Source organism: Acanthisitta chloris, unplaced genomic scaffold (assembly GCF_000695815.1).
Source record: "Acanthisitta chloris isolate BGI_N310 unplaced genomic scaffold, ASM69581v1 scaffold9740, whole genome shotgun sequence".
Taxonomy (NCBI): Eukaryota; Metazoa; Chordata; class Aves; order Passeriformes; family Acanthisittidae; genus Acanthisitta; species Acanthisitta chloris.
In genome coordinates this window covers 8949-22423 of record NW_008651071.1, presented here as the reverse complement: position 1 = coordinate 22423, position 13475 = coordinate 8949, and the positions used below count along the sequence as shown (strand labels likewise).

At 40.1% G+C, this 13475-nt stretch overlaps 1 protein-coding gene across 1 annotated transcript in view; it reads right to left on the bottom strand.

The window, feature by feature from the left end:
- LOC103799242 (methionine-R-sulfoxide reductase B3, mitochondrial-like) overlaps window positions 1–7401 on the bottom strand; it is a gene marked incomplete at its 3' end in the record, with an annotated part of 25937 nt that extends 18536 nt beyond the window's left edge. The window contains exons 1-2 of the mRNA XM_009071550.1: window positions 7326–7401; window positions 3253–3324 (exon numbers count right to left, since the gene is read on the bottom strand). Coding sequence (XP_009069798.1) covers window positions 3253–3324; window positions 7326–7401 — 148 coding nt within the window. The remainder of the gene's footprint in view (window positions 1–3252; window positions 3325–7325) is intronic.
- Window positions 7402–13475: the final 6074 nt, after the last annotated feature.

The following is a 13475-nucleotide window of genomic DNA, read 5'->3' as shown; positions in this document are numbered from 1 at the left end:
GAGATGGCCAAAGACACAGTGCACGAGGCAGCTGACCTATTTGCCTTACTCTTGGACGCAAACCAGGCAAGACAAGATCAAGATCTATTGGTACAGCAGTGGAGGGGAGAACATTTATAATGATGTATTTCTCTTCCTCTCCCCGCTAACAGATAAAGAGACTTTTGTTTTGCTGATATGATCCAAGCACCTTTCACAGGCACTACATTTGTTTAAATTAAAAACAAGAAAGGCAGAGACACTGAGCACTCTGTATCTGGTCAGTAGATTTCTGACAGAATCAATAAAAGGGTACACAACATATGGAAGGCATTTTAGTTACAGCAGAATTAAAATGAATTTAATAAGAGTGATTTATGCTACCTTTTGCATTTAAGATATTTCATAAAGCCATCAGAATAAGTTTATTCACACGGCTTTAATAAGGGTTTAACCCTGCAGCAGAAACAATTAAAAAGTCAGTATTTGCCAGTGGTTACCGCAGTGGTGTGTAGCTTATTTTGGCATTCAAGCTGTTGCTAAATCCTCCTGCTGCTTCCACCACAATAGTGATGTGTGGCCTGTGAAATGAGCACTGTGTTTCAAGACTCAAGGTGCCACACTCTGTACTTGGGATGGGGGTGGAGGAAAAGAGAGGGGCAGAGGAAGGTCTTTCTTCTCCTCCAATTCCCCACAACAGCCCAGATCCAACCCTCTCCAAAACTTGTTCTGTCCCCAGCTGTGAAGGGTAAGGAACCCTTTTAGCAAAGACACTAGCGGGCACAGCCTGCTCTATGGCCTTTCATCCCATTTCTCCAGGCATTGAGGGACTTGGGACTAGATGATTTGTAACGCCCATTCCAACCCTTAAATTCTAAATTCTATGACTTACCCAGCATGAAGGAGAAACTGCTGGGACACTGTGCTCCAGCTGTAGGTCTACTATGGCCACAGAAAACACTTTAGCCCTTCCCTGCTCAACCTGCTTCAGGACTACAGATGGAGAAACAGTTGTAAAGGTTGGCAACTGCCAACTTCATTCCCTAACCAGCCTTCCGGAATTACCTATGTTTCTTTCAAATACAGCCATGCTTTATGGGTCAGAAAGATGGGATCAAGAGCTGTAAATGGACTTGAAGAGCTCTCTTCCCTGCTCTGCTCTCCTTGGGACTCCTTGAGCAGGGAGTTCTTACCTGTGGTGCACAAAGATGCCAGTGTCAGCACTGAACATCCCACAAGAACTTCTCCTCCAGCCAGAGCAGGGAACACATTCGTACCCTGGCCATGCATCCCTTCCCACAGCTTCTTTTGAAGGAAATCATGAACTGCAACACACGTTTAGTTTGTACATAAGTCTGCTCTCCTTGGGACTCCTTGAGCAGGGAGTTCTTACCTGTGGTGCACAAAGATGCCAGTGTCAGCACTGAACATCCCACAAGAACTTCTCCTCCAGCCAGAGCAGGGAACACATTCGTACCCTGGCCATGCATCCCTTCCCACAGCTTCTTTTGAAGGAAATCATGAACTGCAACACACGTTTAGTTTGTACATAAGACATTTTCTGTTCTCCGGGACACCACTCCTCTCTACTCATTTCCCCCCGAATCATGTAGCCACCTGTGGTTGACCTAGCAGCTAAGTTATGGTAATGTTCATGTCTCTGGTGCCTAACTCCCAGTCCACACTCTAGACCCAGCAAATCCCAGGCTCACACATTCCCTAAGTGACCTGCTTGATCATCTCCTCCATTGCTTCTCAACATATTCTTGCTGACTTTAGGGTTCACATTCACTTCCCACACCTTTTCTTGCTTGCCCTCCCTGTGCTTAGCAATATAGAAAATCTCCGTCCTCTTTGTGTGCTGTCATCTCTCTTTTACATCGGGTTCTTCTCTGCACCCTTCATCACCTACTCCTCACAGAAAGGACAAAGCCAAGGGTTGCTTTTAATTGAAGGGAAAGAAGTGAATGCAGTCCTTAAACGACTTCTCAAACCTCCCATTATGAACAGACACCCCAATAACTAAAATGTAACTTTTCATGAGAAACTTTAAAACACACGAACACGTTAGTGCTGAGACTTCAACTTTTCCATACCCAGCTAAGCAGAAAACACAGTAAGCCTGAGCTGCAGAGGGCACAGGAATGGAATGCAGGAAATTTATGAGCTCCCAGAACTAAAACATTCCTGCAAGAAGGGTGGAAATGGTTTGTGGTGGATCCTTTATGGGAGCAGGAAGGGAATGCAAATAACCTTAAAAGACCCACCAGGGCACACATAAAGGAACTGGTTCTGTGCATGGTCTGGAAGCACAAGAAATGTCTCATCACCCCTGTGCTTCTCAGTGTGAGAGTCACTGAGAAGCATCCACCCAGAAGAGGCAGGGAGGAGCACCTTCTGTCTACTGAGCAGATGAGGAAGAGTGTGAAACTTCACCAGAAAAAGGAGTTAAGAAGAGGGAAAAAAACCAGAGTACAAACCCTAGGGTACATAACAGGAGGATTCTGGTCATCTTTATGATCCCAAGTTTTGCAAGCATCAGGCACTCTTAGAGTATTACTCCCAATGAGAGATCTTCAAATAAATTTCATTCTAAACTACAGTAAATAAGACATTCTAGACTGAATACTGTTGTACAAAAGCAACATTTGTAAATACAATATAACATTGTATATACTCCCATTAAGACAGCTATATGCAAAGTTAATTTTTAAAACTCATTTTAAAACCATTCCAAAAACATGATAATGTTATATATGTATATATGTAATAATGTAATATTGCTCTATGATGATAACACAGTGTTCTACTATCAGATGACTAGAAGGCAGACATATACACAGGCATTTAAATAATAATGACACATGATTAGCTTCACATGCTGTTTACTATTGCGCTCACATAGTGAATGTTTTCAAGACTCTTTTCAAGCATTTATCAAACTCCTCGTAACTGCTGGGAGGTAGTAAACTAGATATTTGTAAGCTAGTAAATTATGTACTAGTAATGTAAAAAGCTATTTTTGCTCCAAATTCATAGCAGCTTTTTTATTTTTAAATTTAGCTTGATTCAAAAGAGTTTTAATTTTTGCCCCCCAACCAGTTCTGAGGAACAAGTACATCCATCTGAGACCTTGTAAGACATATTTACACCCAGAGCAGATTTTTGTTTTCAAGATATAAACCCCAGAAAATAGGGATTTATAATGAAAACATTGACAAGCATTTAACCGTAGCCATATTGGTGATTTATGCTTTAAATTATCAGCCTTACTTTTATTTTCTTTCAGACCATGTGAACCGACATCTGTAGTAGCACATCTCTGGTGATACACATTACGGAAAACTATGGGGAAGTTACAACATACATTATGGAAATTGTATCTCTGAACATAGAAACATAGAATATGAAATATTTAGACATACTCAAGTCACACAAAGTTTGACAACTACTGTACATTAAACTCACAAGACTAAGGTATTTTCTAGACTTTTTCTTGTTAAAGCCAGATTTGGCAAACACTTTGCATGCAGATAATTTCACTGACATGAGCAGTTTGAGAGTTCAGGGAAACAACAGCATACAAACAATTCATGTATGCAAATGTTTGAAAGATCTCTTCCTAAAAGGAATCCTTTATGTTAACAGTTTGCTACTAAAAATCCAATTTTGAGACCCAGTAATTTTCTGTTCACCCTTAATTTCAATTTAATGAAAAGACATTATACTGAAACTTAGAATTAACAAACTCTTAATAACACAAGTTATGAGAAACTATTTACTTAATAAAGACTTACACCATATGCCCAGCACCATCTTCATACAGATGCATTGTAGTTTACTCTAATCCTAGAAAACTATGCTTTCCTACTAGTAGTTATTTTAATAATTAAACACTTCACAATTTAATATTACCTAGAACTTTATTATACAGAAAAAAAACCCAATCCTAGGTCTACCCCTGTAATTTCTTCATCATTACTTTTACTTAATTTAACAAGCACCATAATGTCCTTTGATCTGCAGGACAGGAAAAGCCTAATTATCGCATGCAAAAAATGTGATGTAAGCAGCACGACATTCAAAGTGTTAAAGAAATAAAGGATCTTTTTAAGAAATGAGAACCCATAATAATTAAAAGACACAGCAAAGCAAAATAAGCTATCTTGTTACTTTATAGCTTGGTGGTCTGCTTCAGAAAACATATGTACATGGAATCTGCATAATCATTACTTGTATCAGTTGCTTCCTGGTATGCACTAAAGCAGTCAAAGTAGTTTTTACATTAAAAGTTTGCGGGGGGGCAGGTTGAGGTGGGTTTTTTAAGACTTAATCTCTGTGAACTAAATCCTGGCAGGTGCTGAATGCCTCCTGCATTTCCAAAGAAATCTAGAGCATCCACTCTAACAAAGCAGGCTCAAGGACTGACACTTCTACGTCACACAACAGACACAACGGACCTGTAATCATTACTGGCAACGAAGAAACTTTAAACCAATATGATGGTAGTTTGCATACAAGCACAGATTAATATTTTTCCGAGGGCTCACACTTTTCTTAAAATACTTGCAAATTTTCCTAAGGTCTCAGGGTGTACTTTCTGTATGAATGACTCCTAAACAGGAAGTTTTTCATATAGCCTTGGCTTTTGCAGAACAGCAAAAGCCTAGTGCCATCTACTGGGAGCGCCTGCTCCTACTTGGACTTACCATATTTGCTATAAAAAAACGTTATGGGCAAACAGTGCACTAGGCTCGCGCACACTGAAACATTTAGTCCTAACTTCAGACAAAAAAAATATTTTACAAATATAATTTGGAAGAACAGATCCACACTCAAGGTGCTAATATACAAACAGAAAAAAAGCAAGTAAAAACACTTCACTAGCACAAGTGATCCAGTGTAACTCACATGTGCTTACAAAATAGTGGTTCAAAGAAGAGACAGAAGATCATCCCTATTCTAAGATACCTCCCAATAGTATCTCATTCTTATTTTAACTTTTAGGGGAAGAAATTCACTTATTTCTGTTGTACAACTATAACTTTATATTAAAAAGAATTTAAATACTGCACTGTGCTACTTCGTTCCTTACATTAAGGAGAGAGGCACCATTCCAAGCATAGAAATTCAAATGCTGCTTTCATTCAAGTCTTTGTCCTGAAAATATTTAACTGCATAGAGTTTAAAACATTATTTGAAAGCCCAGTTTACTACTCTGCTGGCATGATACTCCCTTACGCTAAGGGGAACCAGGTTCCAGAAGGTTAAAAAGGTCTTACTCCATATGGAATTTGTCACTGAATTAGAAGGCAGCCAAGCTCCACACCATCCCAGGCTCGGTGGGCACATAGCATGGAGGTATGGTTGCAGGAGTGGAATTCACACAGAACTGGATGGTGGGAAAAATTCTAACTCAAAGTGTTGTATTATAAAAAACTCATGAGAACTTGGGATGTTTTCTGCATATTCGGAAGTCAAAGTCACAGGGCATTGTGGCATTTAAGCAGATGTTGGCTCTACATCTCATTCCCATGTTTTACTTGATACATGCTATACCATTTACTTGCAACCTGCTAAATACATCACACAAAAAAAAAACAAACCAAAGGCAAAGCAAGCCTATGTTAATTTATAATCATCTGGGGAATTTAGATTACTCTAAAATATGTGAGATATGTGATTGTATATTATTCCACTGTTAGCAGATGAATTTGGGTTTATTAGATAAAAATATCTCTATATATACATATATCTATAAAGTAGCCAGTCAGTGGAACTCAGTCTATTAATGGTTGCACAGTTAGGGATCAAAGGGATGGGAATAAATAGTAGTGTTAACAACATTTTATTCCAAAATATGACTACTGGATTATAACAGAAAAACAGTTTGACAAAATAGCTAATGGAATGCTTTGCAAACAGATATACAACAGCAAAACCTCCCATGGGCTGTGCGTTTCTAGCTGACCAACTCTGAGGTCTCCTTTTAGGGAGTGAACAAAATAGCCAGAAGACCGAGTGCCCCATTTTAAGGTAGACACCAGCAATATGAGCACACATCAAAAGGTGCATAATGAGGGCAAAGGAAATTTGCTTACCCTATATTTTTAGGATTTTAAATCTGGCTCAGCAGCAAATATAACAGGAAACTGAGGTCAAGCTGACACAATGTGCACTATTCTCTCTTCTTCAATATGTGCATGGAGCCCCTATTGAGGTTAATGGGAGTTTTGTGCACATGTGGGGGAAACGGAACACAAATGCTGAAAAAATTGGACTCAGATTTAGTTCAAATAAAGTGTAACCAGCTTTAGAAAAATGCATCAGCTTGAAAACTGATGTCTTATCACTGAAAAAATATTTCAAACATCACCTCCGTATGCTTGCTGAGTCCAGCTCTGGGGAAAACTGCTCATAATATTCTGTGCCCTTATGAACCAGCTATGAGTGCAGAACAAACACCCAAGCTTGTTCTTTTTTGAGGCCTCAAACACTAATCAGCTAAGACTGTATCTTTTTTATTTGGCAGTCATGAAAATTCCTAGTAGCATTCAAATTTAGTTCAGTGCAGCTTTTGCTTTCTCCCACGTAACCATGTACACTGAGGTTATTACACTGACATTACAGATACTGTTGCTTTTAAATGAAACACAAAATACTAAGGTTCAAGGTTTTCATGATATAACCAATTCATAGAGATGGGGTCTTATGGCATTCTTCCCAGACCTAGAGGACAAATCTGGACCTTACATGAAAAGTGCAGCTGCATCTGGGCATTAAATTGCATGTTTCCATTTAGTTATGCGGAGAAATGTCACGTAACTAAAGAATATGCTGTCAGAGGAATGAAGGAATTAAGTTCTAAATTCTGCACATATTTTGTACATAATTTTCAGTAAAAATGTGAAAAAGAACACATGGAGTATAACTATAGTATACTGCTAAAGATTTTGGAAAATATTTTAAAGTCCTATGATTTAATAGCAATCCACATGTTAAATTCCTTTACAAAGGTTTTTTAAAAAACAGAAATGGCATTTAATAAAATATTTGTAGCTTAATTCCACTGTTTTTACCAATAAAAATAATATAAAATTTAAGAGACAACATGTTGGACAAGGAAATCAGACAGCATTTCCAAGCTTCTTAAAATCTCAGGTATGAAACTCCTCACTCAAGCCAGCAACTTTTACCAGAGGAAAAAAAAAGTGAATAAACTTCTGGTTCAAAGGAAAATTTAAACAAACCAGAGCAACTCATAGCACATTGTTTCCTGCAGCAGAGACACCCATTCCTACGAGGGCCTTCATTACGCATGACACAACAAGCAGCACCCATTCAACCTGAGGGAAGCCCACAGGCTCGCAGGGCCACTGGCTGGCTCTTTGTCACCAAATGCAGCAGGTTGAATGCAGACATCACTGTGATATCCTCACCAACAAAACCAGAGGCAAAGTACAGGGGCAAGAGCTGAGTAGGGAAGAAAAAGAAAAAAAAAAAAAAAAAAGAAAAAAAAAGATGAGAACAAATTAAAACATCAAAAATGTTAAGATACATTCACAGAAAAAAACAATGCTTACAATTTTATAAGACCACTACATGGGAACAAAATTCGAAATGCGCTTTTCTTAGTATGTTGAGCCCATTTCTGATACCCCACCCCTCCAACATTTTGATATATATTACACTGTATTCAGTGAAACCACTTTATATGCTACCAAGTGAGAGAGAGGTGGCATTTTTATAGGGAGCATTCACAATGGCTGCTTTGGATACCCAACTGAGAGCAACTTGGGGTAGCAACCTAAGTGGTCACAACTGCAGAGGTACTAAGGGAGAAACCTCAGGACCTCATCAAGATAGCAGGAATCCTGCTTGGAACGTCCAGGAATGCTGGGCAGATCAAACACGCATGCTTTTTCTATTCATTTATTTCAAACAAAATCACACTCTGCAACATTTCTGAGTGATGAACGCTGGAAACCAGTGATTGCTAAGTCATCTTGTGATGACTTGCTTGAGGAATGTGACATTTCATTGTAATAAACTTGCCAGAGATCTTAAAACCACAATTTCTTTTTTTAAGGGCAGGAAATAATTTGTGTTGCAAACTGCCCATAAGATATTTAAACAATCTTCCAGCCAGTTCAAATATAGCAAACAGAGAGATGGCAGTCACAAGATTTTATTTCAGAACGGTTTAACGCACAAATGCTAATTGTTTCGTTCACCCATGATGGGAAAGAGGAAACACAGCTGCCTTATAGCCCAGCCATTCGCAGCCGCAGCTCGTTTCAGAAGATTACGTGTTGACTGGAGTGGAAGCAGAGCCAGCCCCCACTGAAGTTGGTACTGAAACTCTCCGGACGTGGGATCAAGCCCTGGTGGCTGAGGAGCGGCAGGGCAGGACTCCCAGCTGCCTCCCAGGCCCCCTCTTTCTTTTTCACCTGTGGCAGCTCAGGAGCTATGGGAAGCAAGGTCCAGTCATGGCCCCCAGCAGGGGCTATCCCAGGCATTTCCCCAGCAGGGGAGAAAATGACCATGAAGAACATCCTGAAGAACAAGACTCAGAGAGGACACCCATAGAACACCCCATAGAGGTGGTGTGTAACAAATATTCTGTTTATAAAAATAGCCAAGAGTTAATCACATAAGCAGTATAAGCAAGATCATTGAAATTAAAGAGATCACAGCTGTGATTAAAAGTTACAGAATAAAAGTATAATACAGGTTTATTGAAGAATGCTGTGAAATACAGAATATAGGATTATTTGGAATGATGTGTTTTGTGTAGGCAACCACAGATACCTCACCAAGAAAGGCAGCTCACCAAGAAGTTACATATGTTTTGATATGCCACTTGGAAACCCCCTCCACCCATTCCATCTTGGTCTGGGTACCAAGGATCCCAGTTAATAGCCAGGTAAAACTACTGATGATCACTTAAAATAAAGTTATATAAGTTATAGACCCAATCACTGTAAAGGTTAAATCAAAGAATGGACTTATGTAACAAGAGGGTATAGAAAGTGTATGCATTTGTTGTCAGGGGAACATGTTTGGAGGACCAATCCCCCACGTTCCCAGCGCACTGAATAAAAGCATTATCTGCTTATTTGTATCAGATTGGTGCTGGATAAGTTTATTTCATCCCATTTGGTGACAGTTTTGACATTTGGTGACCACAGCAGGACCTCACTGGGAGAGACCAGAGGAGCTGAGGACCCAATCGGTCCCAGCTGGCACTGAGGGATTCTCACGGAGACCCATTGATCCCTGATCTATAAGGCTCTTGGCAACATCCCCCGGAACTGGTAAGAAAAGATACTTCTCCTGATATTTTGGTTTGGGAGGGATTAGGGCTCCCGCCAAGGGTTAGAGTCCCTTGGAAAATAAGGGATTAGAGTCCCCTGGTCTGCCTGCCAGATGTGGCAAAAGCTGAGCAGGGTCAGACTGAACAGGGTACCCAGGTGAGCCTAGGCATCTTCCCATGAGTCATGAGGAAAAGCTGTTGCTGGGTTGGACAATGGGGAACTGGTAAATAACTTATAAGTTGCTATCGGGATGTGTGTATTGTTTGTTGGTGTTTGAGTCTTGTTTGTCAGTTTTGTACATAAAATGGCTAAAAAGCTTGGGGAATGCATTAAGGGAATGTTTAAAAGTAAGAGTGTTGATGATTTAACTGCTAAGGACCAGATTCCAAAACTTCTCCATTAGGATGTTTATTGAAACATTGGTCAAAGTAAGAGGTGACTTACTGAAACGAAAGACAATTGAATATTGTAATCAATAGTGGCCTATGTATACTCTGGATGATCAGGAGAAATGGCCGGAAAACGGGACATTGAATTATAATACTGTATTACAGTTAATGCTGTTTTGTAGGAGAGGAGGAAAATGGTTCTGTACACACGTTTATTCTTTGATTTAAAGAACAGGTTCAGGAACCGGTGGAACGAGTTACTGATTTCATACAGCACTCGAAAGCAGGCAGCGAGTACAACGCAGCGGACAGCAAGTACAATGCAGCAGGCAGCTAGTACCTCTCACTCAGTTATGGCATTTCAAAAACCCTCATTAATGGCACCTTGGAGGCAGGGGCCAAGGCGGTCCTCTGAGAGTTCCGCAGTGTGCCTTCTGCGGGGAGGAGGGACACTGGAAAAAGGAATATCCCAAGGTGGAAGAGGCACAAAAGCTGATGATTTTAGAAGAATGAGGAGGATTGGAGGTAAAGACCCCAGCAGAGCCTCTAGTTATAACAAAGCTGGGGACAGAGAAGGTAGAGTTTTAAGTAAATAGTGGAGCTACTTACTTGGTGTTCAATATGTGCAAAGGAAAAGCTAGGGACAAAAGTGTGAAAGTTGCTGGTGCCACAGGGAGGCCTGAGAGTTGGCCCTTTTTTTAAGAACCACTTGATTTAAAATTCAGTAACAAAGTACTGACACATTAATTTCTGTATATGCCAAAGTGTCCAATCTCACTGATGGGATTTGCTGAGCAAATTACAAGCAGAAATTGTTTTAAGGATGGAGAAATTTTATTAAAAAATACCAGAATCAAAGACAGGTCAGGTAATGATGTTGCAAGAACAAGGTAAAGAGACAGAAATATCAACAGTGGTAGATAATGCAGTTATCCCTACAGTATGGAATACTGATATTCCAGGGAAATCAAAAGCAGCCAGCCCACTTAAAATAGAATTGAAGGAAACAGCGAGGCCAATTAGTCAAAACCAGTATCCAATAAAGAACAAAGCTCAGGAAAGAACCAGAAACTTAAATGACAAATTTATAGAATTCGAAAACTTTAGAAAAATGTCAATCTGAGTACAATAGGCAAATTTTACCTGTTAAGAAAGCATCAGGAGAAGACAGACCAGTAGAGGATTTACGAGTTATAAATTTGATAGTGAAAGATATTCATCCTGTTGTTGTTAACCCATATACAGTATTAACAACTCTAAATGAAAAGCATGGCTGGTTGACAGTGCTTGATTTGAAAGATGCCTTCTTTTGTATACTGCTAGAAAAGGAAAGCAGAAGCTTTTTGCCTTTGAATGAGAAAATCCCTACACAGGAAAGAAAACCCAATTAACTTACACCAGACTGCCATAAGGATTTAAGAACAGTCCTACAATATTTGGGAATCAACTGGCAAAGGAAATGGAAGGATGGAAAAAGGACATGAATCTCAACGAGGATCACTTTATGCTGCAATATGTGGATGACATCCTCATTGCCACAGAAACCGAAGAAGACTGTGTTCAGGTAACAATCGCACTTTTAAACCTTTAAACAAGGTGGCTACAAAGTCTCCAGAAACAAAGCTCAAATTGTAAACCAGACTGTATATCTGGGTTTTGAGGCATCCCGGGGACAATTGGGGATAAGCAGCAAAGAGGCAATTCATAAAATTTGTAAAATTGCCAAGCCAAAAGACACCGGAGAATTACAAGCCTTTCTGGGAATGACTGAATAGTGCAGACTTTGGATTATGAACTATGAGCTTATGGCTAAACCATTGTCTGAAGGCCTTTTGTGTGGAGACCATAACAGAAAAAGGCCTACTTAGACCTAAAGCGAACTTTGATGAGAGTACCAGCTTTAGGATTGCTAGACTTAATCAAATTCCAACTCTTTTTACACAAGAGACAACATATCACATTGGGGGTCCTCAAAAACTAGAAAAGACCTGTGGGATACTTTTCCAAAAAATTGGACACTGTAAGAAAAGGGTGGTCTAGCCGTCTACGGGCAGTGGCTGCAATGGTAATGTTGATTCAAGAGGCATGTAAGTTAACCTTGGGACATAAAACGACAGTTTATGTGCCTCACATGGTAACTCAGGTTTTAGAACAAAAAGGGGACCATTGACTGTCTCCCAGCAGGATGCTGAAATATCAGGTCATATTGCTGGAACAAGATGATGTTGTTCTGAAAACCACTAACATTGCCAATCCTGCAGTGGTTCTGAATACTCAACAAGCAAAGGGTTTGGTGGAACACGACTGCTTGGAGACAACTATGTTTACTCCAGCAGACCAGATTTAAAGGATGCTCCTTTATCCAGTCATGATCTGGAATTATTTATGATGGTAGCAGCTATGTAGAAAAAGGAGTTTGTTTTGCTGGATATGCACTGACAACTGAGACCCAAATTACAGAAGTTAAATCGTTACCCAGAAATACATCTGCCTGAAAAGTAGAGATAATAGCACTTACACGAGCTTTGGAATTAAGTAAAGAAAAAGCAGTTAACATATGAACTGACTCAAAATATGCACTCAGAGTAGTCCATACACAAGGAATAGTATGGAAATAAAGGGGACTTTTATTAGTTAAAGAATCATCAAGAAGAAATATCTGAACTCTTGAAAGTGGCACAACAACGTCAGGCTGAAGCAATCATGCACTGTAAAGCTCATCAAATGGTAACAGCCAAAGAAGCTGTAGGAAACACATTAGCAGATAGGATAGTAAAAAGTATGGCAAAAACTTCAATGTAAATTGCATTAACACCTATGAAGGAGGTATAATTACCTAAGGCGCGACCTAAGTAGTCAAAGGAAGATGAGAAATTGGGACAATTAATAAATGCAAAGAAAAATTTGACAGGATGATTAGTAAACAAGCAAGGACAGGTGGTGGTCCCACCCATAGTAATGAGAGAATTAGCTAAAGTAAAGCATAGAGAGCATCATTGAGGGGCAGAAGCATTAACAGCATCACTAAAACAAAATGTAGTAAGAATCACAGAAATTGTCAAATCTGTAACCATGAAATGTGAAATTTGTTTTAAAAACAACCCAATCAATTCCCAGCACTAGGAAATTTGAAATCAGGGGTTGAGCCAGGAGATTACTGGCAAACTGACATTTCAGAATTGCTGAGATCTGGAGGATACAGATTTTATCCTGTTTAGTGACAGGGAAGGTAAGGTCCCTTCCCACCCAAACCATTCTATGATGATTCCATGACTGTAACAAGCACCCAGCCCCCAGCTGTACCCACTACCAAACTGCTCTGGAGCACATCTGACACAAACCTACCTGCATCAACACGCTCTTACCCAAGCCTAATTCGCTGTGAAACCCCTGATACCTCCATGATGCCCAAGGGTGCAGGGCCAGGCCTCTGTCCCCGGTCACTACCAAACCATTCTATGATGATTCCATGACTGTAACAAGCACCCAGCCCCCAGCTGTACCCACTACCAAACTGCTCTGGAGCACATCTGACACAAACCTACCTGCATCAACACGCTCTTACCCAAGCCTAATTCGCTGTGAAACCCCTGATACCTCCATGATGCCCAAGGGTGCAGGGCCAGGCCTCTGTCCCCGGTCACTATCAACCCCAAGCCGCCCGGTCTTCCCGCCAGCATAAACAGCTTGAAGGACATCACTTGAAATTCCTGAGGATTATAAGACTGATCCTGACCTCTTGAAAATGTCAAGTATTTCAGCGTTCGCTGAAGTGTTGTTATTTACTCTC